The sequence below is a fragment of the Pollachius pollachius genome, assembly GCF_949987615.1.
Source record: "Pollachius pollachius genome assembly, chromosome: 3".
In the NCBI taxonomy this organism is placed as follows: Eukaryota; Metazoa; Chordata; class Actinopteri; order Gadiformes; family Gadidae; genus Pollachius; species Pollachius pollachius.
Genome location: NC_136936.1, coordinates 25,726,835 through 25,752,483, shown reverse-complemented (window position 1 = coordinate 25,752,483; position 25,649 = coordinate 25,726,835). Strand labels below are relative to the sequence as shown.

General features: G+C 43.5%; 1 protein-coding gene across 3 annotated transcripts in view; it reads right to left on the bottom strand.

The window, feature by feature from the left end:
• The window catches only part of farsb (phenylalanyl-tRNA synthetase subunit beta), a 29,066-nt gene extending 7,661 nt beyond the window's left edge, over positions 1 to 21,405 (bottom strand). Inside the window, exons 1-12 of one of the 3 annotated variants that reach the window (XM_079731129.1) lie at positions 21,245 to 21,405; positions 20,699 to 20,754; positions 20,433 to 20,587; positions 9,362 to 9,434; positions 6,745 to 6,860; positions 5,078 to 5,228; positions 4,900 to 5,008; positions 3,196 to 3,266; positions 2,766 to 2,827; positions 2,581 to 2,632; positions 1,417 to 1,478; positions 1,058 to 1,265 (exon numbers count right to left, since the gene is read on the bottom strand). In XM_079731129.1, coding sequence (XP_079587255.1) covers positions 1,058 to 1,265; positions 1,417 to 1,478; positions 2,581 to 2,632; positions 2,766 to 2,827; positions 3,196 to 3,266; positions 4,900 to 5,008; positions 5,078 to 5,228; positions 6,745 to 6,860; positions 9,362 to 9,434; positions 20,433 to 20,587; positions 20,699 to 20,754; positions 21,245 to 21,302 — 1,173 coding nt within the window. In that variant the 5' untranslated portion in view covers positions 21,303 to 21,405. Of the gene's footprint in view, positions 1 to 1,057; positions 1,266 to 1,416; positions 1,479 to 2,580; positions 2,633 to 2,765; positions 2,828 to 3,195; positions 3,267 to 4,899; positions 5,009 to 5,077; positions 5,229 to 6,744; positions 6,861 to 9,361; positions 9,435 to 20,432; positions 20,588 to 20,698; positions 20,755 to 21,244 lie in introns of those variants that run through there. The other 2 variants (XM_079731131.1, XM_079731130.1) reach the window with 2 other exon arrangements.
• Between the last annotated feature and the right edge of the window lie 4,244 nt (positions 21,406 to 25,649).

Genomic DNA, 25,649 nt, shown 5'->3' with positions numbered 1-25,649 from the left:
CAACACCATGACAGCAAAAGAAAGGGACATGGGGACAAGAGCGTATGCAGTTTACATGCAGTTCCTTTGGCACCACAGTAATGGGGCTCATCTCAAGGGGGGATGAGATCACCTACAGAGACGAGGTGGAGCATTTGGTGGGGTGGTGCAGAGCTAACAACTTGCTCCTCAATACATTTATGACCAAGGAGCTCAGTGTGGGTTATAGGAGGAAGAAGATGGTCATCCAGCCGCTTCTGATAGGCAGGGTCTGTGTTGAGAGGGTTTCTGACTTCCGCTTTTTGGGAGTTAACATCATGGAGCACCTGACCTGGGGCGTCAACACCACTGGGCTAGTGAAGAAGGCCCAGCAGAGACTTTACTTCCTTAGAGTTCTCAGGAGGAACAACATCCCCCAAAAACCGCTGCTCAATGGAGAGCATACTATTTGTGTTTCTTAAGCTACACTGTGGCACAGAGGAAAATGCTCCAGGGGGTCATAAAGGCATAACAGAAAATACTCGGCTGCCCTCTTCCCTCTATGGAAGAAATTCACAGCTCTCGCTGCCTCAAAAAGGACAAATCCATCCTGCAGGACTCATCACACCCCGGTCACAAACTGTTTGAACTACTGCCATCAGGCAGGAGATACAGGTCCATGAAAACTAGAACAAACTAGCTTTAGCCAATGGCCATAACTTCTATAAATGGTGCTACTAAAGCATAGTTGTTACCACTTTTACATTTACGAATGTGGATGTTTGTGTGGATGTTTCTTATGTGCTTTTTAATGCTTATAGTAGTACTATATTTATATATATTTATATATTATTTATGCATACTAACTCAATGATGTTTTTGCACTGAATAAGGACTGCACTTAATTTTGTTGTATCTGTTACAATGACAAATACAGATTTTATATTCTAGCAATAGCTAGACTCCCATTAGAATAAAACAAACACCTAGTCCTATTGGAGTGATGGAGGCAACTATTGTGATAACACCACAAATATTTAGTGCGGAAATTGAGGATGTAAAAACACACCGACACACACACAGACACCCACACACACACCTGATTGGCCACGGTGTAGGTGCCCGGAGTGGTGCGGGGGATGTTGTTAAAGCCGTAGGCCATGGCGGCGTCCTCCATGATGTCGCAGGCGTGGATGACATCAGAGCGCGTGGGCGGGATCTCCACCTGGATCTGGTCCCCGACGCCGGTGGGCTGCGAGCGCAGACACATCTTGGTGAGCAGGCCGGCGATACGCTCCGTCGACTCGCTTGGGAGGGGGGGGGGATACCGGCTGTGTTAGGGTTGTTGTCGTATGTGTATAATGTGCTAAGAAGATGTGCGCTCTAGGAGATGACCAGAGTCAAAGTCCCCTTCCACTGAGCCCCTCCTCCCTTCCCCACAGCCCGCCGTTTACTCACTTGATGCCGACCTTGCGGTTGATGAATTCACTGGACAGTGTCTCCGTTCTGTAAGCAAGCTCCTACGCATCCACATAAAGATACAGGCAACAGTGAACACAACAGACCTAAATAAGACTAGTGAACACAACAGACCTGAATGGGACTAGTGAACACAACAGACCTGTGAGGGATAGTGACTGAATGGGACTAGTGAACCGGCAGACCTGAATGTGACTTGTGAACACAACAGACCTGTGAGGGATAGCGGCTGAATGGGACTAGTGAACACAACAGACTGAACAGGACTAGTGAACACAAAAGACCTGAATGGGACTAGTGAACACAACAGACCTGTGAAGGATAGTGACTGGATGGGAATAGTGAACACAACAGACCAAAAGGGACTAATGAACACAAGAGACTGAACGGGAATAGTGAACACAAAAGACCTGAATGGGACTAGTGAACACAACAGAACAGACTGAATGGGACTAGTGAACACAACAGATCTGTGAGGGATAGTGACTGGATGGGACAACAGACTGAATGGGACTAGTAAACACAACAGACCAAAAGGGACTAATGAACGCAAGAGACTGAACGGGAATAGTGAACACAAAAGACCTGAATGGGACTAGTGAACAGAACAGACCTCAATAGGACTAGTGATCACAACAGACCTGTGCGGAATAGCAACTGAATGGGACTAGTGAACACAACAGACCTATGAGGGATAGTGACTGGATGGGAATAGTGAACAAAACAGACCGGTGAAGGACAGTGACTGAATGTGATAACAGACTGAATGGGACTAGTAACACAACAGACTAAATGGGACTAGTGAACACAACAGACGGAACGTGTCTAGTGAACACAAAAGACCTGAATGGGACTAGTGAACACAACAGACTGAACGAGACTAGTGAACACAACAGAACAGACTGAATGGGACTAGTGAACACAACAGATCTGTGAGGGATAGTGACTGGATGGGAATAGTGAACACAACAGATCTGTGAAGTACAGTGACTGAATGGGATAACAGACTGAATGGGACTAGTGACCACAACTGACTGAATGGGACTAGTGAACACAATCAATCTGTGAAGGATACAAACTGAACTGGACAAGTGACAGAACAAATCTAAAGGTGTGAAGGTGTGATAAAAGTGTGTCCAGTACCGGGTACATGTAGGTACTGCCATCAGGAGACACGACCTCAGCCCCCTCCACCCTGCAGAAGACACAACATAGAGGGGATCATTGGAGAAGAGCTGCAGGGTCTGTCTGTGGCGATACAAGCCACTAAAGGGTGTAGAGAGTGACTTTTGAGTCCAGGATTACTGCGGGTAGAGAAGTGTACTCACGTGAAGGGCTCTGCGCAGTACTCAGAGAACATGGTCACCATCATATCCAGCACGATCTTAGCCTGTAGGGAACATCCACTCAATGGTGACTGGTGCCGGATTCATCGCAACCACCTCCTCATTCGAGATTCTACATGTGTATACCCCTCCAAGAGCACTCGAGGTGCAACACCTGCTGCTCCTGCTAGGCTTGGCCTCCTTCAGAACCTTTCCATGTCACCCGGTCAGGTCTACTGTTATAGAATTTACACTCCTACCATGGTCAGGTCTTATGTAACCTTGGTCAGGTCTTATATTACATCATTTATGTTCCTACCTTGGTCAGGTCTTATATTACACAAATTATGTTCCTACCTTGATCAGGTCTTATGTTACATAATTTATGTTTCTACCTTGGTCAGGTCTTATGTTACATAATTTACACTCCTACCTTGGTCAGGTCTGTGGCTGTGCATTCGACAAAGACGTTTTTCGTTTTGAGGGAGATTTTGGTATGGTCTCCTGAAAGATGGAATAGAAGTAAAAGGCATAGGTGAGTAAGGATTAGGATCCATGCCATGGCTTAAACTGGTTCAGTGGTCAATGCTGAGTGGCCACCACTGCTGCCCCTCCACGTGGAAGAGGCTGGAATAGCACAATGAACTAATGGCATGTTTCCACCAAGCGTTACGGTTAGGTGCAATTAAGTTGTGGTACAGTTCACATTTCCACCGCCAAAAGTGGGCAGGGTCCGAACTTAGCAATGATTAGCAGTGACTATTTTTCTGTAGTCCTCCGTTGGAGAACCAAGCGGTCTGAAAGGGTGCCAAAAAGTTGGAGATACAAACGCCTTCCGTTGATTGGTCGACAGAATCAACACTTCCAGGTGACGGGGTTAATAACAAACAAACACAGTACCTGCGAGGTATTTATGGACAACGGTGAAAGCTTCGTTTATGAAGAAAATGTCTCGCAAAAGTTTGGACATCCTACATTGTTGCTCTTTGTTTAATGTGTCACGTTCTTCTTTTTCATTGGATTTATTCCGCGGCTATCGCCATCCGGCCTAAACCCATCCTACCATAAGGGTACTGTCGGCTGTGGAAATACGAGGCGTAACTGAGCCACACCTAACTGTACTACAGCAGTCCACTACTGCACCGGACCTAACCGCAATGCTCGGTGGAATCGAGCCATAAGGGCCTAGCATTTAAGTCTTAGACCCCGTCCCATTACTCCCCCTAGCCCAAGATTTGAGGTCTAGCCCTAAAATGTGCGCGTTCCCACAGAGGGGTAGGGTGTTACAATACTTCAGCAAGAGGGAGTGCTTATTTTCCCTTAAAATCATCCCATGTCAGCTAGCCAGCTCGGTACCTCACTTGCAGCTAAGGGAGTATCACAAATTACCCAGGATGCCTTGCGAACTCAGCAAGTGGCAATTTTTCCATGTTTCTCAAACAGTTATACATTATGTTAAATTATTTAACCATAGACTGGATTTAACTATACGATCTGAATGTACGTCATCTTATTTTCAACACAAGGGTCACATTTTCAAACGTGAATGAAAATAGTAGTAGGCTTCTTCCTGTAGTGCAAACGCATCGATGCTGCGCGTGACGTAGGGGAGCACGTTCGTTACGCTAATTTGCATAATATTAATTATAGTGGTGTCTCATTAATAGGAAAAGATCTTCAATCTCACTTCCCTCTTGATGGGACTTTACTATGGAGGGAACTCAAAGCAAGTGTTCTTTTAAGGGGAGAGTAATGGGACGGGGCATTTGTGTTGTACACTTCCTAGTGACCATCTAGCCTACAGACATGATCACCCACTATACAAATACAATTGACCGTACACTTAAGGACAGCCAAACCCCAAGAGAACTTACTTTAGATAAAAAAGTGAAGTGCTGCATAGTAGAGCTATGCATTGATTCAAAGGTTAACATAAATGCACTTAAATGCCACTTAAAAATTTACGATTTCAGGTACTTAAATACCAAACAATTATCCATCAGAAAATCCAAAAGTATCTCAATAAATAAACGCTGGTTCTATTAACATCACTTTGAGATGATGGTCCTCTGTGCAGATACTCTATATTTGAAACGGGTAATTTTGCTGAATGCCAGAGCAACAAGGCCTGGCTCACCGTTGATGATGGGAGGCATGGACAGGATGACACCATTGCTATCGTAGATAACGGGGTAGGCGGGCTTGTCCTGGATGATGTGGAGGTAGTGCCTCAGGTGACTGTCCGTCTGCAGGCCCAACCAAAGTGTCAGTTACACGTCAAACAGCCTCTCACAGCCACCTTCACTGGTGTTTACCTTGTACAGGGTCATGAGCTCCACGGCAGTGAACTCCCGGGTCTGGTTGAGGGGCCTGAAACGTATGTCGGCCGGGAGCTTGGCCGTGTACGTGAAGGGGCCGCAGACGGTGTCCAGGTCGTGGGTGCCGATGGCCACCAAGGTCCTTTTCCTGAAGGAAGAGTATGATCAGGAACCCAGAGTCTTCACAATGAAAAGCTACCATCCATAGCCGTGCTGAGACAAAGATCGGCCAATGGTCTGTTGTATCGTTTCCCTGTGGAAACTGCTCTAGACGAAGGCGACATCTCGATACAACTTTGATCAATTCTAATTTATGTACATTTTTTATTTTAAACTCATCTAACATGTTTAAAAGAATCATGAAAAAATTGATTTTAAACAGGAGCAACAGATCTATAGACATCGCCCAATATATGTCATACATATACAACCTTTTTTTTCTACTGGCACCGATGCGACCTAGGAGGAAATCAGATTGAATCACACAGCTAAAGGCTGTCGGTCTACAGCCCTTCCAGGGTCATCTGGACCATGTGGGTTCCCCTCAGCAGGGGGGCATGCCCTCCATGAGATTTGATAATGAAGAAGTGTTTATGTTCCATCTACAGTCAATTTATGTTCTTAGACAGAAAAGGCAAACCATTTTTTGCCAAATAAATGAAAAGCATGCTGACATTTCGGGTGTATTAATAAAGACTTGCGTCATCCCCTGATTTACCAAAAACGTACCCAACCGAGGCAAAGACCGTGACTCCAAAATCGTGCAATGAACCGAAGGGGATTATTGTGAACCTTCGCCCCCCTGGTGTCATCTCAGATTATCCATGGAGCCCAGCCCACTGCAATGGAGATTTAGTGAAGTGCCCCATTGTGGTGAAAGAAAATATGATATATTTGGACTAGGGCTCTTTCCAAATGTAGAGAACCCGGCGTTTTCTTTTAGGTACACTCAATAAAGAGTAGTCCTCAACACATTTTTCACACATCCCCATGTCAGTTGAAACTACTGAGGTATCTAAAATCCCTCAGGTCAAGGCTGCTCCCACCAACTCCCTTCTGCTCTGTGTGGAACTAACTGGCAGCTCCGCCAGTTTAACGCTTAACGGCATAACCAAAAGCTAAGGCCTTCTTGGAGCCTATACCTCATGGCTCGTGAGTGAAGCCCTTGACAACGCTCTTCCTCAATCTTCATCCTGTGAGGTGGGAAGTTTTTGCCGTGTTGCGCAGGACGCCCCACAGTAAAGTCTAGCATGTTGGATATTTTTTAACAACTGCCATTTTCTAACAAATCCTAGTAAGATGTGTAGGCCTACACTCCCCGATCGCAGATTTATTTTTTACGCTATATTCATGAAGATACAGCAAGTTAGACAGGAAGGTTTGGGAGAGAGAGGAGAGGACATGCAGCAAAGGACCCCAGGGAGTCGCTGCCCTAAGGGCTGAGCCCTAACGGTACACGCTCTACCCAGTGAGCCACCGGGCACCCAATGATCTCCTAACTGTGTGGGACCGTGGGAAAGACGGCGGTGTTGTGTGGTCTTATCGCTGCATTAAGGATAGAGTCAGTGTGGACGTTGTGTTGCATTAAGGCTACAGTCAGTGCAGACGTTGTGTTGCATTAAGTGTACAGTCAGTGCGGATGACCGCAGCGGTTGGCTCTCCACCTGCAGACGTTCTGGTGAAGCTTCTCCTGAAGCTCGATGAAGCTGTCGTAGCGCTCCTGCGTGAAGGTGATGTTCCTGAGCACTGCTGCCACAGCGTAGGGACGCACCACAGCTGTCTGGAACACAAAAGAGCGCATGTTATACAGCTGTAGGATCAAAAACACAACAGATCACATGCTATACAGCTGTAGGATCAGGAACACAACAGAGCGCATGTTATACAGCTGTAGGATCAGCAACACAACAGATCACATGTTATACAGCTGTAGGATCGTGACCAGAACAGATCACATGTTATATAGCTGTAGGATCAGGAACAAAACAGATCACATGTTATACAGCTGTAGGATCAGGGACACAACAGATCACATGTTGTACAGCTGTAGGATCAGGAATACAACACATCAAACCAGTTTGATATTATCGGCAGACTCGCGTATTGTCTGGAAGACAAACTGAAATTGGGTTGAAATTGGAAACAACGGGGGTATCGTCCACTGGGAAGAAACAAAAGTCCCGCTCCTCCCAGTGGATGACTCAGGCCCCATCCACACGGAAACGATTTTTGTGTAAAAACGCATAAATCGTATGCGTTTGGGCCGACTGTCCAGACGGACCCGGCGTTTTCGGTGACACATTTTTTTGAAACCAGGTCCCAGGGTGAAAAAGAGAAAAATGGCACCCTGCGTTTTGGTGTTAGGAATCGTGTTGACGCTAGATATGCATGATGACGTAATCGCCCCCCCCCCCCAGCTAGTTGGCAACGTTAGATTTCCGTCTAATTTGTATTATTTTTGTAGCTTTAAATGAATCCCCTTGGTAAATTTAATTACTAACTATACATTAAAAAGTATTTTCTGCTCAAACTACAAGGATTAACAACTGCCTTCTCCTCCTCGACTGTTTGTAAACAGCGCCCAGGCTTGATGCGCATGCTCCGCCTCGTCTCGCATATTTGTTATGCGGGATCGCTGTATGGTGATATTATTGGTATCACGGGCCATGTCCTGCAAACTCCTCAGAGTAAACAAATGCGAAAATCATCGGTCCAAGGACTGATCGGTGTTTCGAGATATACGGCTACTCGAATTCTGAGTTACCCTGGGCGGGATTTAGCGTGAATATTCATTACAGAGGTTGTAGCACACAATAGAAAGATTTCAAATGACAGACTTGGATGCAAAATGTAGCCCTTTATTATACAGAAATTTGCTGTTGGTGTATTAGCCTAGGACAACACGCTTGCCAGATCATTTATCTAAATAGTCCTATGTTGTTAGAAATTACTAACTTTATGCAAGGTCTACGTTCATGCAGTAATCGGCGTTGACTGTCGTAAAAACACAATATTATTGTAAATTATATCACATCAAAAAAGCGTTAGCTAACGTTAATTGAATCAAGATAAAAAAAATAGCTGTTTTTCCTCCAAAAAGCTTGACTTACTTCGAATTTAACATAAGATAGTTCCTTCAAATTAGGGCTGTACGGTATGGACTAGAATGTATATCACGGTATGATTTGAGGCATAGTATGTTTATTTTATCTTCTAATTTCGATATAAATGCTTCTGAAGGGGTAAACTAATGGTTAGGCAGCAAAACTGCATAACATTTTTTAAAATCTTTTCTTAAGTTACTTCCACTTCTAAAAAAAATAATGTTTAATAGTATGGATTTGTTTCTCCACTTGCTTGCGGACCTTGCCGTATAGTTTTGGCATCTCAATTTGGCTGAAGTGTGTGGGCAGGTAACGCGTACCTGGGATTGAGTGTTTTGACCATCTCTGTAAAACCCTTTCTATTGACATTTTGAAAGGGAACCATGTCCTTACACAGGTAAACAGTGACGGCGTTAGTTATCTCGTTCTACCGCTGGCATTTTGTCATAAGGACTGGCTTTGGAAAATGCCTGCGGACGCAATGTCTGATATGCAGAGATAGCTTTACGCTACCAGCGTGTCTCGTACGGTGTGGAATGAGAGCTCGTGAAGGGACTATTGCGCAAGCACGCTTGCTGCAATAGCATACTGCCTGATAAGGCAGTATCGCTGTCAAATCTGTCCCTGGGAAAAGTAACGTTGCGCCGAATTGAAAAATGAACTATGTTTTGTTACCATATTTTCAGTAGTTGCGCGTAACTTTACTTTTTACATGAAAAAGTAGTTATGTTACTGTATTAACGCGTGACTTACTTTGTTACATACAACACTGTCTACCGGTCTCATGGTAACGTCAAAATCCATACCGTAGCGCAAATTCACACTGGTGTACTTTCTATACCGTTTATACCGTACACCCCTACTTCAAATTGACGTGAAGCGTTTCCATCAGACTCGCGCGATAGCCAGGCGTCTCATCCAAAGGCGAGCTCAGTTGGCGCTGTGTGCTTCAAGATTCTGAAGCAAGCGCTGAGATTCTGATTGGCCCAGAGAAATGTCAATTATAAGAATTATTCAATAATGTTTCGCAATTCTAGCAGGGCAGCCTTCCCCCCTGCCCCTAAAAAAGCGACAAGTTTGCAGGTATGTGTATTTCGATCGCATCGTGATGTAACCCTTGATTCCCACCCCTAGTTGTTCATATTCATTCTCCATTTGGTTCGATGTATCCACCCACCTCTGGAGTCACAAGAAGCCTCTGAGGATCTCCACTGGCTGGGCTCACACGTCGGTAGCGCGGAGCCTTCATCCTGGAACACAGAAGATATTCACGTCAATCACAACCCAACACCTCCTTGCGAGACCACCACGCTCAGGCTCTCAGCATACATTTACATTTAGAGGATTTTGCTGAAACTTTTATCCAAAGCGACTCGAGAGATTCGCAATGCAAGGCACACTTCCAGCTCCATGATCATCCAACTTCCCTTCTCCCAGCTGGCGTTCTGTCTAGTGGCCATTAACCACATGTGTGTAGGGTATAGACGAATAGTTTATAAACCAAGAACCTATCTAGTAAGCTATAGTAGTATAGTAACGGTATGGACGATAAGCCCATCATTTAATACCAATAGAGACAAATATTTCTACTGTTGAGGTACCCTGTCAAGCTTTCTGCTGTGTCTGTGTACAGGTGTTGAACGTTTTTAAACTTGTTTACTCATGAATAGGTAGGTCTAGTTTCACAGACCAAATATAATATTCACATTATCTCCTTTATTTGTACATCTAGGTAGTTCTATAGTTTCAAAGATTAGACTATTTATATCTAAAGTCTAATGGCAGACGAGCATTTCACTTTCTTTCGCCTCATATTTCTTTCAGCCAATCATGTGGCTGAATGCAGGGATCTGTAAGCGTGTGATTGGTGGACACAAACTCAGCCAGCAGCAGTAAACTGTATAAAAGGTTTCAAATCAAGATTTTTTAGACAGGCCACTGTACATTAAAATCCCCTTCTAAAAGCTTCACCCACTGGCGTGAAGGACTTTTCTTCGGCAGAATATCCTGTCGGAATTCATGCGACTTTGACGTCCTTAGATTAGTGGTCAGTATTTTCCCAAACCAAATTTTAACAGGAACGAAAACACACTCATATTTAGCTCTGGCCCCCGTTTCCCGATAACGATGGATCCACGCTCGTACGATCATTCTCACAAAGGATCTTGCGAACCTTTGTAGATTTCTTTCGAGCGTTTCCCGAAACTCCTCTTAACGTGAACACGCGTGCACTGCTCTAACGACGGTTGTAGGCTAACAGTCCACTGACACGTTGCTGAAATGTGCTCTGTAGGAGGGGGGGACGCAGGAATGTTGTTGAAACTGTTTATTTTGTGGCAGCAAAAAAATATCTCCCAATCAAGGCCAACAGCAGAGTATCCTACGAAAACAATAGACTGCAATAATATGAATGCTACTGTGGCAACCCGAGGGCAATAATGCACGCACACGTTGAACTCAGTTAGGGTCTTTACTGAAAATCATCTCACGGCATAGCAGCCGAAGTATAGAACGATACATTCCGGTGCAGAGCAAACTGTAGAGCCCCCCGGTGGCGTACACAGGTATAGGCACAAAGGTTCCGGGGTGCCGGATATAAATGAGTGCAACACTAATTCAGTCTATAACAGCTACAAATATTAAAACATAATTAATTAGGCCTAGTCCGACATATGCTATATCAGTCCTAATCCTGAACGCACCGTGCGTAATTTCTTTCACGGCATTTTCCCCCCTGAAATAATTCCATATGACAAAAATAAAAATAGCTTGGGAAGAGTTGTTGCTGCCGTGTCTCCACAGAGACAACGCAGCAATATTATCATGAGCAGTTCTAACTGGAGAGATAGTGAAATCCGCAAGCTACTGATCATCATGGGAGAGAAGGTGATGCAGTCATACTAGACAAAGACGTTGAAAGATGGTTCGATCTACGAGAGAGACGCAGAGGAAGGCTTTTGTCGGGATAAAAAACAAGTGGCCAGCAAAATAAAGAATATGTAGACGCTTTTGCACTTGTAAATAGTTAATCACGCTTGTAGCCTACACTCAGTCGTGATCTCATTCTTGCATGCAGGTGTCTTAATTCATAAAAAAAAATAAACATTCGGGAGTATGTCAATTGCCTGAACCGTAACGACGGGGGATTTTACCCCCTCTGTTTTACACACTCAACTTGGCGATTGTGCACTTGACTCAGGTCAGGGATGTCAGGGTCCAATAAATAGTGAACTTCATCACAGCCTCACCGAAGAGCCTACAGTGCTTAACGGCAAACAATCGCAACAAAAAACGCATGCAGAAATTCTCCGACACCCGCTGGTCTTAGCATGATTCATGTGCAGTATGTCTTCTGTCATTGATCAATATGAGGACATTTAAACCACGATGGTTGAATTAAAATCAGAGGGAGACAGCAAGCGCAGCTCGAAAGCGACCTCCCACACAGGAGCAGTGGAATCATTTGATTTTATTATATGCCTTGTGATAGGGTTGCCTTGTGGTACATTTCGTCTGCGCATGTAGTTTTTGGATTTTTAATTGCTGCAACACATTATATGACAGACTTCTAACATGTCTGTCTTTGCTGTTTAAATCTAACAGTAGTCTATGAGTAAAATATCGGCGGTAACCACTGTTTTTGGGGTATTGCGAAATTGCACCAGCTGGACATTCAGTGGTATTGGATGTGTTTTAAAGGAGACATATTATGGTGTTTTCCCAACAAGTAAACATAGTATTTGAGTTCCAGAAAACCTGTTGTTGAAGTTTGCTGGAAATAGCTTTAAGGAATAAAGATCTCGCCTACCGCTATTCCCCTCGGCTTCATTCCCTTCAGAGTGCGCCGTTTCTGGGGTCTGTAGCTTTAATGCAAATGAGCTGCTGCCCATTGACCAATGACAGGGCTCCAGAATAACTTTATGCGTTGGTTGCACTGGTGCGCCTAACTTTCTTTTTTTAGGTGCACCAGCACAAAATTTAGGTGCACCAAATTTTTCATTGCGTCGCCTTTAACACCATAAGGTCCCCTTTTATCGCTCTCCATAACTTTCATATCATGTGAATGATTTTTGAACAAGAATAATGGTGCGTTCCAGGCAAACCATAACCCGTGTTTTCACAACCTTGTACCCGTGAAAATGCCCTGAAACGGCAGACAAACCCGCAACTCACAACCTGTGAACTCGTACCAGACCGATTCACTCCCAGTTCGTAATTTACGGGCTAAAAAGTCCCTGGAACGCAGCATGGGGTGTAGAGAAATGCTTGTCTTTATTTGAAGCACAATTATAAAAATAAAAATAAAGTGTTTCAAGTTTTTCACTGAGCTGAAATGGAACATTTAAAACTAAGAAATTAAGCAAAATAAAACATTTCCAAATAAAAGGGCTTGTAATTCAGACTCTCTGAATAACTACTCTCAGTAGCAGGGCAGGTTGGAACAGTAGGCTCAGTTTTTTTGAATGAAAAAACATTCTATGTTTTTACCTCGCTTAATTTTCCCCCTCTTTTGTTGCGTTTATTTTCTTTATCCATTTCAGTTTCTCTGGTGCTCAGGTCGTTTGCAATTTAAAAAAAAAACACAAGCAGTGAACAGGACCAGAGCCAATCAGAGGCAAAGAACCGACAAGCTCTTTCTCTTATTGGTTTAGACCACGATATGATCCTACCATGAGTAGGGATGGGGATCATTAATATTTATTGATATCGATACCATTTTCGAAACTCCTTAACGATCCGATTCTTTATCGATACCACTATCGATACTTTTCTATTAATTGGTGGAAATACGAAGCGTTTTTAGTGATGAGGAAAATATTTAGGAAATAAATAATTGCATTTTAAATTAAATATGTAATTCTTAATAAATATTGACATCAGTAGTTTTAGTTATATAAAATAAAATGATTAGAGCACTATACAACTGTATTAGTAATAAGGAAACATGAGTAATACAGTATTAGCATGTTTCTCACCAAAAACTCAATTTACCGTTTCTTTGTTACATTTGAATGCATCATGGTAACCTGATAGTCGTTTTACTGAGCCATCCTCAACACATCATCACGCAGCACATCTGAAACTTTATTTATTTTTTAAGATAACTACCTTGTATACTGCTGATTACAACACCGATTCAACAATTGGATTACTATTTTTAACTGACGGGACCAGCGCCAATGTCTGTGTGTGTGATTACCGCTTGTAGTTTGAGTGGATTATTAAGATGGGCCCGTCTGTGGTGCGACAGGAGAAGGAGGAGACAGTGTCTTTTCAACTCGGAGACAGTCGAAGGTACTGCATTTGGTCTTTATTTGATGCACAATGCTAATGTGTTTGGCCATTGATGTTGTGTTCCCCCCTATACGCCCGTTCAGCCATCCTCATGAGCTAAGTTAACTGCCAGACTTCACTTGTTTTACTTGTAATACCTGTTTGCTTACAATTCCATTCAAGAACATTGGTGGACACGCTGCAGTGATTGGATTGATTTGATTTAAATGCCATGACGCGACTCGAGGGACACAAAATTATGTTACAGGACCTACACGACAAAAAAAAAAGAATAAATCGACGGGACTCTATGATTTTCGACTCTATGAAAAACGACGGGACTCTATGATTTTCGTGTTTTGAAAAAAGTGGAACCGGGTCCTTGACAGAACCGGGTTACGATCCCCATCCCTAACCATGAGTTCGATTACAGGAGAACACAGAGAGATGATGCGACTGCGAAGGAAATTTATTTTTTCACCTGGGCAGCGTCAGGTGCACCAGTGCGACCTATAAAAAATATTAGTCGCACCCGTAAATATTTTGGTCACACTCTGGAGCCCTGAATGAGCTGTCAGACTGAACCACAGCATGGAGGAGGAGGGATTTTTGCCGTTTGCGGACTCCTGCAACTCTATATCTATATCATATATTAAATATAATAATAATATTATATATGGGTATTTATATAATATTATATCTAATATCACGGCCAAAAGCTATGTGCGCCTCAGATGATATTATGAATCATAAAGACTGCGTCTGACGTCTCTGGCACTTCCAAAACAAGTAAAGACTCGTAGTGGGGGATAACTTGGCCTTGACTTTGGCCATGACTCTCTGAAGTCCATGAACCGCGACATGGAGGAGAAAGGGATTGTACTCCGGGAGCTGAGCTGCCAGACTTGCCGCCGAGCTCCTTGTGCCGGAGCTGCCGAACTGCCACCGAGACCTATCCCAGTTCAGCTCCCAGAGTACACCGCCGGAGTTGGCGGACTGCCGCTGAAGTATCGGAGGCGGCCGGGTGGCTTCGACGGCAGCCAGACTGCCGCCGAAGCTTCAGCGGCATTCCAGCGGGGGGAGCCGCCGAGCTACCCCCACCGGACTGCCGCCGAATCTTCGGCAGCAGTCCAGCAGAGAAAGGGATCGTACTCCCGTAGCTAAGCCGCAGGGATACCGCAGAGTTCCCCCCGCCGGAGCTGCTCGTCCGCTGGTCCACAAAATCTTAGCTATGCTCTGATTGGAGGGGAGTGGGGAAGTGGGAGGTAATATTCAACTGTGCCCCCTTCCTACGTAGGAGGGGGCGCCGAAACTGACTCGCTCGTTTGGTAACTGTAGGCGGGGTACTTTCAGAAATGCATATCTCATTCAAAAAATCATGTACAGACTTTTTTCAAAGTTTGTATGCGTATGGGACCACCAGAGATCCAAAACACCACCCCAAATCCCAGGAAAAGTGTTGTTTTCATAATATGTCCCCTTTAATAAAACATATCCAATACGGGATGCCAAGCTGGTGACTTCACTAAGGCTATAGTAACGATGCTCTTAGTACCCTACGAGAACCCCTGGAGCCCTCATTAGCTATGAGTGTTTTCACGACGTTCGTTATGCAACAATGCTTTCGGGAAAAGCTGTGAAAGCTGTACGATGCTCGTACGACAAACTTCACTTAGGCTAACGATGAAACGTGGCCCTGGAACATGAATGTCAATTTATTTAAAAACAGGTTAATAACATTATTTAGTTCAGATTCCAAGCTTCAATTCATTTCAAAATGTTTATTTAAAGGTCCCATGGCATGCTACTTTATGGATGCTTTAATATAGATTAGTGGGCCCCTAACAGTACTTGAAGACGTTCCCAAAATTCAGCCGTGGTGCAGAATTACAGCCACTGAAAGCCAGTCGCACATTGAGCTTTCCCCAAACGCGCCGTTGTGGTGTCTACAGCTTTAATTTAAATGAGGAGGAGAGAGGCGGGTCAAGGAGGAGGGTAGGGGTGTGGCCCTGAGCAGCTTGCGGCCATGGTACCATGCGCCCTGTTTACATTGGATGTACCGCAATGGCGAGGCGCACACAGCCTCTGGCCGTGTTCTGTAAATATTCTAAAACACTCCGGGTGCTCCGGCAGGAGTCCTGGAGCTCTATATCTAAATAATATCATATTATACATAGATATCTATATCATATCAGACTATCACGGTCAAAAGCTGTGTCCGCCTCCAGACGATATTATGAATCTCAAACGACTGCGTCGGGTTCTCTGGTTCTTCCACATCAATCTGAAGTAGACTTAACCACGACATGGAGGAGAAAGGGATTGTTGCCGCGACTGTTTACCGCAATTGTCTCCCGCCGGAGCCTCGCTGCCCGCTGCCGAAGGACCACCGCCTCGGCAGCGGGCAGCGGGGCTCCAGTGGGAAACAATCGCGGGCAACAACCATGGCTGAAATAACCCCCACTACGAGTCTCGTTGTGGAAATACCAGAGACGTCAGAGAGTCTGATGTGTTGTGCCATAACACCAACAGCAGAACGGTTATCCAAATAACAAAGAAGTGTACAACACTTGCGTTACTGTCCTGGAGCTCTATATCTAAATAATATCATTTATTACACGGTCTTCTCAATGCCGTGGAACGCTCCGTTCACTTGCATGGGCTCTTCACAACTTCCAGCGTTGAATTATATTTGATAATTCACTGTTGCAAGTATAATTGACCGCTGTCAAGGAAAACAAAGGACATTTTGCCTCTAATGACATCTTTGGTATCACTCCGCAAGTAGTCAGTTAACGTGTCAACCCCAGCGTCTTCGGTTACTAGGCGACGTCAACGTCATTGGCAGACTATTTCTCTGCTGATCAACACTACGAATGCTGTTAACAAATAAATTGCAAAAAGACACTCCATGTGAAGTTATTTTTTCATTTTGGCAAGTAGCCGTGTAATAAGCAGGATAATGTATAGAACGTCGCCGGTCATTATCGAAAATAAGCCCCTTCAGGGCGAAGCAAGACAGACCTTTTGCTGTTTCAGAACGGGATTGACATGGACCAAACACCGGTCAGACAGAACGCACATTGGCCATATTCATTGATTTTGTTTCCTTTTAATGTAGCCACCTTAAAATTCAGTCGGATTAGCAGAATCTTAAGGTACGGCCACAGTGAACGCATTACACGTGTTAGAGGCGTAGGAAATCTGCATTTTTGCATTGGTTTAGGCGCGTAGATGCGTTATACGCGCTAAAGCGTATAACATATTTACGTACCTAAATAACGCGCCCAAAGCACCTACGCGCCCAACGCACCTCCGCGCGGAGTTCAAAAGATTTAACTTTTTACGCTCCTACGCGTGACGCATAGCCGCGGTAGCCAATCAGCGTTGAGCTTGACCCGACGTCACTGGCAGAGAGACGGAGGACAGACGCTCCGCAGCTGATATGGAGCGCGTGTAGTTGGTGTCCTGACGGGAGATCCTGGCACCAACCCGGGCTAGCAAGTCATCGAACATGGCCGTAGTCAACCGAAAATACCTCTGGAACCAGCCGCCATCCAGGCGGAGTTCCTGGAGGAGGTGGTGAAACTCACCCAGCTGTGAGCGCCTACGGAGGATGTCATGCACCCAAACACGACGGCGTTTGGGTTTCCTACTCTCCTCGAACTCCCACAACAAATACAGCGCAGCGATGGTGGTGATCTCAGCCATGTTTATGGAGCAAAATAAAAGTAGCAGGGGAAAATAAGTTTTGGGCGGGCTCATCTAGCTGTGTAGGCGCGCAAGCCACGTTGAACCATTTTTGTGACACACAATGGTCAAGCGGCAGGTTAGGCGCGTTACGCGTTCAGTATGGCCGTACCATTACTACTATAATAGCAGGCCTGTCGCACAAGTTACTCATGTTAGTCATGTGCGCATGTGCCAAGCAGCCTGCAGCACACACACACACACACACACACACACACACACACACACACACACACACACACACACACACACACACACACACACACACACACACACACACACACACACACACACACACACACACAGCAGTCGCAAACGCATACATACACCGCAAGCGCACACACACACACACATCAAGAAAAAGGCATCGACACACTTCCAGAGGTAAGACGTTATGCTTTTAAACATAACGGCTCCGCCATCGACACACGCAGAGGTAAGAACACACACGCACACACTGCAGCGACACTCGCCCTTAAACATAACGGCTTCGCCATCAACACACGCACGCGCACACACCGCAGCGACACTCGCCCAGTTAAGACGTTATGTTTTTAAGCATAACGACTCTGCCATCGACACACGTGCAGGTAAGAACAAACACGCACGCGCGCACATACCGCAGCGGCACTCACCCAGGTAAGACGTTATGTTTCTAAACATAACGGCTCCGCCGTCGACAAACTCTCCTTGGTAAGACGTTCTGTCTACAGACTGCAGAAATAGCGATAAAAGAAGGGAAGAGACAATTTCTCACCTCGACAAGCAACGGTAGGTCGTTCATTTTGTCATATAAAAACTGTTAAATTCAAACATTGTGCCGACCGGCATATTAACACACAAGTGACGAGATCTTAAAGAGACAAGAGTGTCCCTATAACACAGTATTGTGAATTATGTCTATAGAGTCCACCACAAGACTACACTTTGGTGCTGTATGTAATGTAATATGTAATATTAAATGTAATATTACCCTCCTCCTTCAGCCTCCCGAAATGTCTTTACACTTTGTTGCTCAAACTTAATATTACCCTCCTCCTTGAGCCTCCCGAAATATCTTGCGATATTGATATCCCCCTTCCCCCCTGCGGACTGTTTTAGTTTTTTTTTTTTTAATGTTTTGCGTGTATGCTATGTGTGACTTTAGGCTACTGCTGCCTGTCTTGGCCAGGACAGTCGAAGAGTTGTTTAATCTCAATGATGATTATTATTTTCATCTAACCAGTTGCCATGCATTTTAAAATGTCAATGAACTTTTCAGCCCTGAATAACAGTAAAAGCTATTTAATAATTTATTTGCATGCATAGTATACTACAATTTCATTGAACAATTACCCCTGTTAATTACAACTAGAGGTTGAGCCCGCGCAACACGCGCGAAAGCTCTAGTCTTAATAAAGCCAGACCGATTTGATGCTAGTGGGATGACATCGACCTCTTATAGAACCCTCCTAATTCAAACAAACATCCAACGGCGCATGGAATCATCTATTTACAGTACATGGAAACATTCATGTGCATTGTAGTCAAATATCCCTGGACTTTGTTATGGAAGGGGAAGCAAGCCGATTGTCTTTGCAAGTAAAACAAAATTGCTTCACCCTATTCAATCATTTTGTAGGCTATTTTGGTAAATAAATAGAGCTATACTAAAATACCGATCTTAAAATGCTTATGTAATGCTTTACGGATGCACATAAAACCTCCAGTCACTGGTTACATGTGCTTAATCCATGCGAGTGATGATATATGTAGGAATGTGATTTTGTGTTTTATCACATTCACCTAGAGGAGACCACCGAGGGAAAATACTAGAAGAGAAACTAACGTTAACTGTTTTTTTTTCGTTCAAACCGGTTCATGAACTCAAGGTTGGGAGCTGAAATAAGAACAAAACCGTAATAATATCAGTTCCATTCAGAACAGAAGAATTTGACTTTTTTTTTTCCAAGCCCATTTCAACAAATAGGATTATGGGCGCCCGCCGCCCAACATTAATTTTATTTCATGAAAATTGTAAAAAAAAAAAAGGCTGCTTGCAGTGGTGCTAGGTAGCTATAGAATATAAAATAATGCCCTGAGTGGGCCCATGAGTTGCAAGAGTGGCCAGATGGGAGTGAATTAAAAGAAGTATACACCAGTGTTTCCGCTACAAAAAATTGGTGCCGGTCATGTGACCTGGAAGGTTTCATTTTAACGTTTTTTTTTTTCTTTTTTTACTTCTTTTGATATTTGGCAGCTGTGAAGCCTGCCTGCTGACTTAAAGTAAAATGTATCGAGAGTGTCTCTGCTGCTTGCAATGCCCATGAGCCTCATGACTCTTCCTTCCCCAAGGCGGATTCGCTGAGCAGTCTTTAGTAGAGCTTAGATCGGGCCCAGAAAATCAAGCCCGCACCGGCCCGAGCCCGGCCCGACACATTAACTGTAATTATGAGCCTGATTTCAACCCAACATTTTTTTTAATACATGTGTAACTTTGTACACATTTGTTACTGAGGCCTACTCTGCTAAATATATATGTAAGGGATAATGTATAGAACACCTGTCATTGTCGGGAAAATAAGCCCAGACAGGGCGACCAGGTCTTGCTTCGCCCTTAAGGGGATTATTTTCGATAATGACCGGCGACGTTCTATACATTATCCTGCTTATTACACGGCTACTTGCCAAAACGAAAAAATAACTTCACATGGTGTGTCTTTTTACAACGTATTCGTTACCAGTATTCGTAGTGTTGATCAGCAGTAAAATTGTCCGCCAAAGACGTTGACGTCGCTTAGCGAAGACGCTGGGGTTGACAAGTTACCGGACTACTACCCATGCAAGTGAACGGAGCGTTCCACGGCATTGAGAAGACCTGTGTAATAAAGGCCTATAATATTTCTGTTTATGGCATAGATTTCTCCTCACATTAGGCCATAAAGCAATGATAATTTCTTTAAAAAAAAACACAAACGCTCAATCAAAGGCCCGGCCCGACCCGGCTCAAGGATAGTGGTGGGAAATATTGGCGGGCCGGGTCGGGTCAATCAAAACCCTCATTGTTTAACATGAATTGGCTAAACAAATTACCACTGTAGCATATTTAAACACAATTCAAATTGTGCAGAGAATTATTTCCATTGGTCATTCTGACCAGAGACCTTTAGAATTTTAGGTCCTCCTCATTTTTTTCCGGTCAATGACCGGTAATTACCGGACAACGGAAACTCTGGTATACACACTTGTCCTTAAAGACCTGCAGTCCCCGGGCGAGGCCTTCCAGGCACAGCAGGTCATAGCGGTTAGCTGGCACATCAATCTTGTACAGCACCACCTCGGAGGCCCCATATGCCTTGCAGTCCCCCTGCTCGCGACTGATCTGCTCTCTCTCGGTGGTCTGTAGGGGTCACATGGGGGTACTATTAACCATTTTAAACATTAATTACGACATATTTCTGTAGAGTGAATACTCTTATTTGGACTTTAACAAGGATATGCATGTACTTACTATTTCATCCAACTCAAGCCCAAACTCAAAGCACAGTTCATCAAACTCCTCGTCCGCTGTAACAGATAAGTCTCTGTTAAGACACATGCATGTTAAAGGGAACTTTAAAGTACACATTGTTTCTGTTGATGGGTGTACTATGCTAAAATGGTACTATCTTGCAAATGGAATGCAATTATAGAGTGCTTTCTAACATTTGGCCACTCTACCTACATTACAATTAGTACCCATATTCCCTGCACATGTTCACTGTCAACCATGGAAAGCAACAACCAGCTCATCTGGAGCAGTTAGGGATAGTTGACACATTTATACCTCAGGTGTCTTACTGAGGGACATCTTTATACCTCAGGGGTTTTGCTGAAGGACTTAATTATACCTCAGGGGTCCTGCTGAGGGACACCTCTATACCGTGATTGGACAGAAGGCAGGAAATGATGCAATCATTTATATACTATATTCAATGTTGCAAAGTAGCAAATACTAGCATAGTAGTATTAGAATTTAACTATGTGGTAAGGGGGAGATTAAAGAACAGCAACTCACTGTAAATTTTCCCCAAGGCTTGGAAGAGTAGATCCCGTTTCACGCTGACAGTCGGCATGTTGTCAGCTAATCCTTAGCCTAGCCACCGTGGAAAGAGGACCCCTTAACAGTGTTGCCATATCGAGCCAGATTTCCCGCACAATCTGGAAACACGCGGTGCAGCCATGGACCTATTAAAGGCAACACTGGCTGCAGCCAGAGTTGCCAGATTGGGCGGTAAATCTGGCCCAATCTGACAACACTGCCGCTCATAGACGTCCGCAGTACTGCCTGACTGTAAAGAGGACCCCTTCAGCCGCTCATAGACGTCCGCAGAACTGCCTGACTGTAAAATAAATAATAAAGACCATTTGGAATCTCAGCTTTTAATTGGTTGGAGCAAGAAAACAATATAATATGTATCACAAATATATATCGCAAATATATATATATATATATATATATATATATATATATATATATATATATCAATGATATAATATATCTTAAAAAAATAGCATTTGTATGTGACATTTAAATGTAGCCTACTTCTTTCAACTTTTAGTAATTTTTTTTGGTGATGATTACTACTAGTAATAGTACCACTAGTACCGATTGCAGTCCCCTACTAATACTATAACTAGTTCTCGTCTTTATTACATGTATATCAATATGTATTATTTTGATTATTCAATGTAGTATAATTGTATTTATTCATTTGTTTTAGGCTACAAAATATCTTTGGACTTCCACCTCCACCATCGCATATGCACTTACCAATATACCAGCCTATATAAGGCTCCACCTCTGGGGATTGTACTGACTTCAGTTGAAGAATTCAATCTAACTTAACTTTGGACGAAATGTCATGTTGAATCTTTCCTATAGCTTTATACTTATATCACTTACTAGCTTTTCTCATGTTTAACTTGAAAAGCTTTTGTTCGTGAAGGTTTTCTTATGAAACCTCTCATATGAATTGTCCATCTTCACATCTGATTTTATCTGTAGAATTATGAAATAACAGCCAACAGAATCCTCCCTATGCAGTTACCTTATACATTGCTCTGATGTCTGAGCTTTCATACAAATAGTTTATTCTAGGTCTGCATAACCGGTATCGTTAAGTTCTGGGGAGGGTCCATTGGGATATTAAGTTGAATTCTTTATATTATAGCCTTGTTTTTTTTTGACCCGGGATATTCGCCACACAAAACCAAGATTAAACTGTATTTCTATACCAGAAATATAAACGTTATGTAATGACCTCGCCGGTAACATAACGATGTGAGTATGAGTACTTGAAGGAACTTTCATGTAACAAACCAGGTCACTAAGGCCCCCTTTACACGAGGACGCTTGCGGGTAAAAACGACAAAATATTTTATCGGAAGTGCCTTTCGTTTAGACGGTGACGGCGTTTTTGGGGCTTAAAAACGCAAAAATCTGAAACCACCCTCCAAAGTGAAAAACTTGAATACGCTCCGCCGTAGCGTTTCCGTCTACACTGCCAAGACGCAAAACTCTGCTCAGATCTGCTCACGTCGCGTACACGTCACATACAGCGGCAGTACAGGGAAATAAGCAACCATGTTGTATTATTTCCATGCGTCGGCAAAGCTCAAGCTGCTCTGGCAGCTCTAATAAACTTACAGGAGTCTTTCCACGAAATGTACAGGATATGTACATATAGTATTACTGAACAGAGAAGGATCTGTAATTATGTTTTGGTTTTCGCGGCGCACATAAGAGAAGAAGGAAGATTCTACAGATGCGCTCAGACATGGTGGTTTTGTGTGATGGTGTATCACAGCACCACCTAGCCGCCTGACATGCATACCCAATAGAAATTAACACACTTTTGAGTCACCGTATGCACGCAGATTTCCTCCCGGAAACGCTCGTCTAAACGCCCAATAAAAAGTGAAGACGCGACGCCACTTTTGCGTCTTCTGTTCAGACCGTCATCATGTAAACGTAGCCTGAAACTCGTAACCAACGGCAAAAATCCACACTAACAACATCCGGTTACCCGGGCAACCCCCAGCTGACCTGATGAGTCGCCCCCCACACTGATAGACAAGAAGGACATTGCAATGCATGCACATAGAACAACTGGCATAACGGACAACGAAATGAAATGCAACACATAACACACAAACTATTTAAATGTCCCAGGGTCGCTACATTTATTTACTTAAGACTTTTTACATGGACATGGAAAACAATGTGGGGCTACACTAGCCTGGAAATCCCGCATAGAAAGTTGTCTGGCAACAGAGTAATTAAAATGACCAAGCTCGAGGGGCGGGACCAAGCGTGCATTTGAAACTATCACTGCACACAAATGGATAACAATACGACTAATCAGAAGAATACAAGGCGGGAAGTATCCAGAGCCCCATACGCTAGAGATGGAATTTATGGCTCTTTGATGGGAGCCGGATCTTGAGGAGCCGTTCTTTTCAAAGAACCGTTCAAAAGACTGGCTCATTAATTTATTTTTAAGAAGCTAGCCTAGTGGTAACCCTTTTATCTGGGAAATAATCACTGAGAGGAATGATAGGGTAAGATTTGGATCAGAATTATTCAGACTTGGACATCGGATATCTGAGTTTGATATATTCTAAATATTGATTATAATTTAATTTGACATGTGTGGACCAGATTTGAATGTCTGATCCGCATTCATTGTAAACATTCCACAAGGTGGTGCTATATCCCTCTGCTTTGACACTGAGATCACTATTTTGGATCTTTCTATACAATGTGTCGAAGTGTCACCTTTTTAATTGTAGCACAATAAAAACTAAGCAGGCAATGAACTTCAATACAAAAATATAATTAAAAATTTAAAATATATATAAATAAATAAATTTCAATATATAAATATTGAAATAGAAAAACAAACAAGTTACTTTCAAGTATAACACTGCAGATGACTCGTGAACTGTCCTTTTTAACATTAGTGCAAATCTTATGCTGCTGCGCTTTCTTTGGCTCATAGATGCAGTACTCTGCCTCTGCAGCTGACGCACTCACGTGAAACAAACAAACGCGTGTTCCCGCTTCTTACTGACTGTGAAATTTGCATATCAACATTCCACCACGAGTGCACTCGGCATGCTCTCCGTCTCAGTGGAGTAGGAGGAGGAGCTTGTGTGCGCATGCTGTGAACGTGACAGAGATAAAAAAAAGAAAAGAAAGAAAAAGAACGGCTCACCGCTGCGACTCGGTTCCTATCGTTCATGTTAAAGAGCCGTTCAATAGATTAGGTTCGCTCGTTCAAATAGATTCAACACGGCGGATGCGCGCGCAGAACGCTGTGTTGTTTGACCGGTTGCCATGGTTATCTCCACACCGTGTGGTTTTTGCAGTTGCGGTGTTGTCAGTTTACTGTTACATTAAACTGTAATCAGAAAACGCGGTTATATGCTATAGACCCTACAGTATCTGTCGTATAAAGGCTGGGACGAATTTCAAATTAAAAATATGTACACTTTATGTTGAAAGTATGGACTGCGCGATTCCCATTGAAACGAATGGCGCAGTGATTATTCTTCAAAACGAGAGCTGTTAAATTGTGAAAGATGAATTAAACTGTAATCAGACAACGCGGTTATATGCTATAGACCCTAGAGTATCTCTGGTATAAAGGCTGAGACGAATTTCGAAATATAATTATGCACAATCAGCGGACTAGAATACCTCCTAGAATCATTGCTTGTTGACCGGAAACGGAAAGGGGGGCTGTTCACGTTTGGTTGTAGTCCTTTCGCTCGGTTCTCCGTCTCAACAGTAGGGCTAGAACCGAGCAATGTCTTCCAACAGAAGTCAATGGAATTTACAAAATGCGCTAAATGTGCAATAAAACACATTTAGCGCTTTGCCCCCCCTCGCCGACAAAATCTCACTCTGAACTCAAACAAAACTTGAGAGCCCTGCACACTGATAGTCATTTGCAGTAAAGCACCACATCTCATAGGAGTTGCATATAAGTTGGCTGTTTACAAAGTAAATCTGCCTTCTTTCGCATGTTTTCGTAGCATGTTGTTCTAATGCGCTGGCGACTCTAAAACTCGACTCCTCAGCAGTGAATAAGCAAAGTTGGCAATTTAACGTTAGATAGACTGTTATCAATGTTGTTTGATGTTCAATGTTAGTTTGATGTTATTAAAATGTTTATTGAACGTATTGTGGAAATTGCATTCAACGGAAAAAGACAATTTCTCACGTTGAGCACACGAATAGGTGACTCGTTTATTTCGTTAGAAAAACAGGAAGACAAAATGCGATGCAAGTAGAAAACAATCCCGCATGGGGCTCTACGTCATGAGACGTTCATAACATTTAAAGGGACAGCGATCCCTGAACAACCAAGACAGTGAACGATATGCCTACAACAGTGTATAGAACAACACTTAAC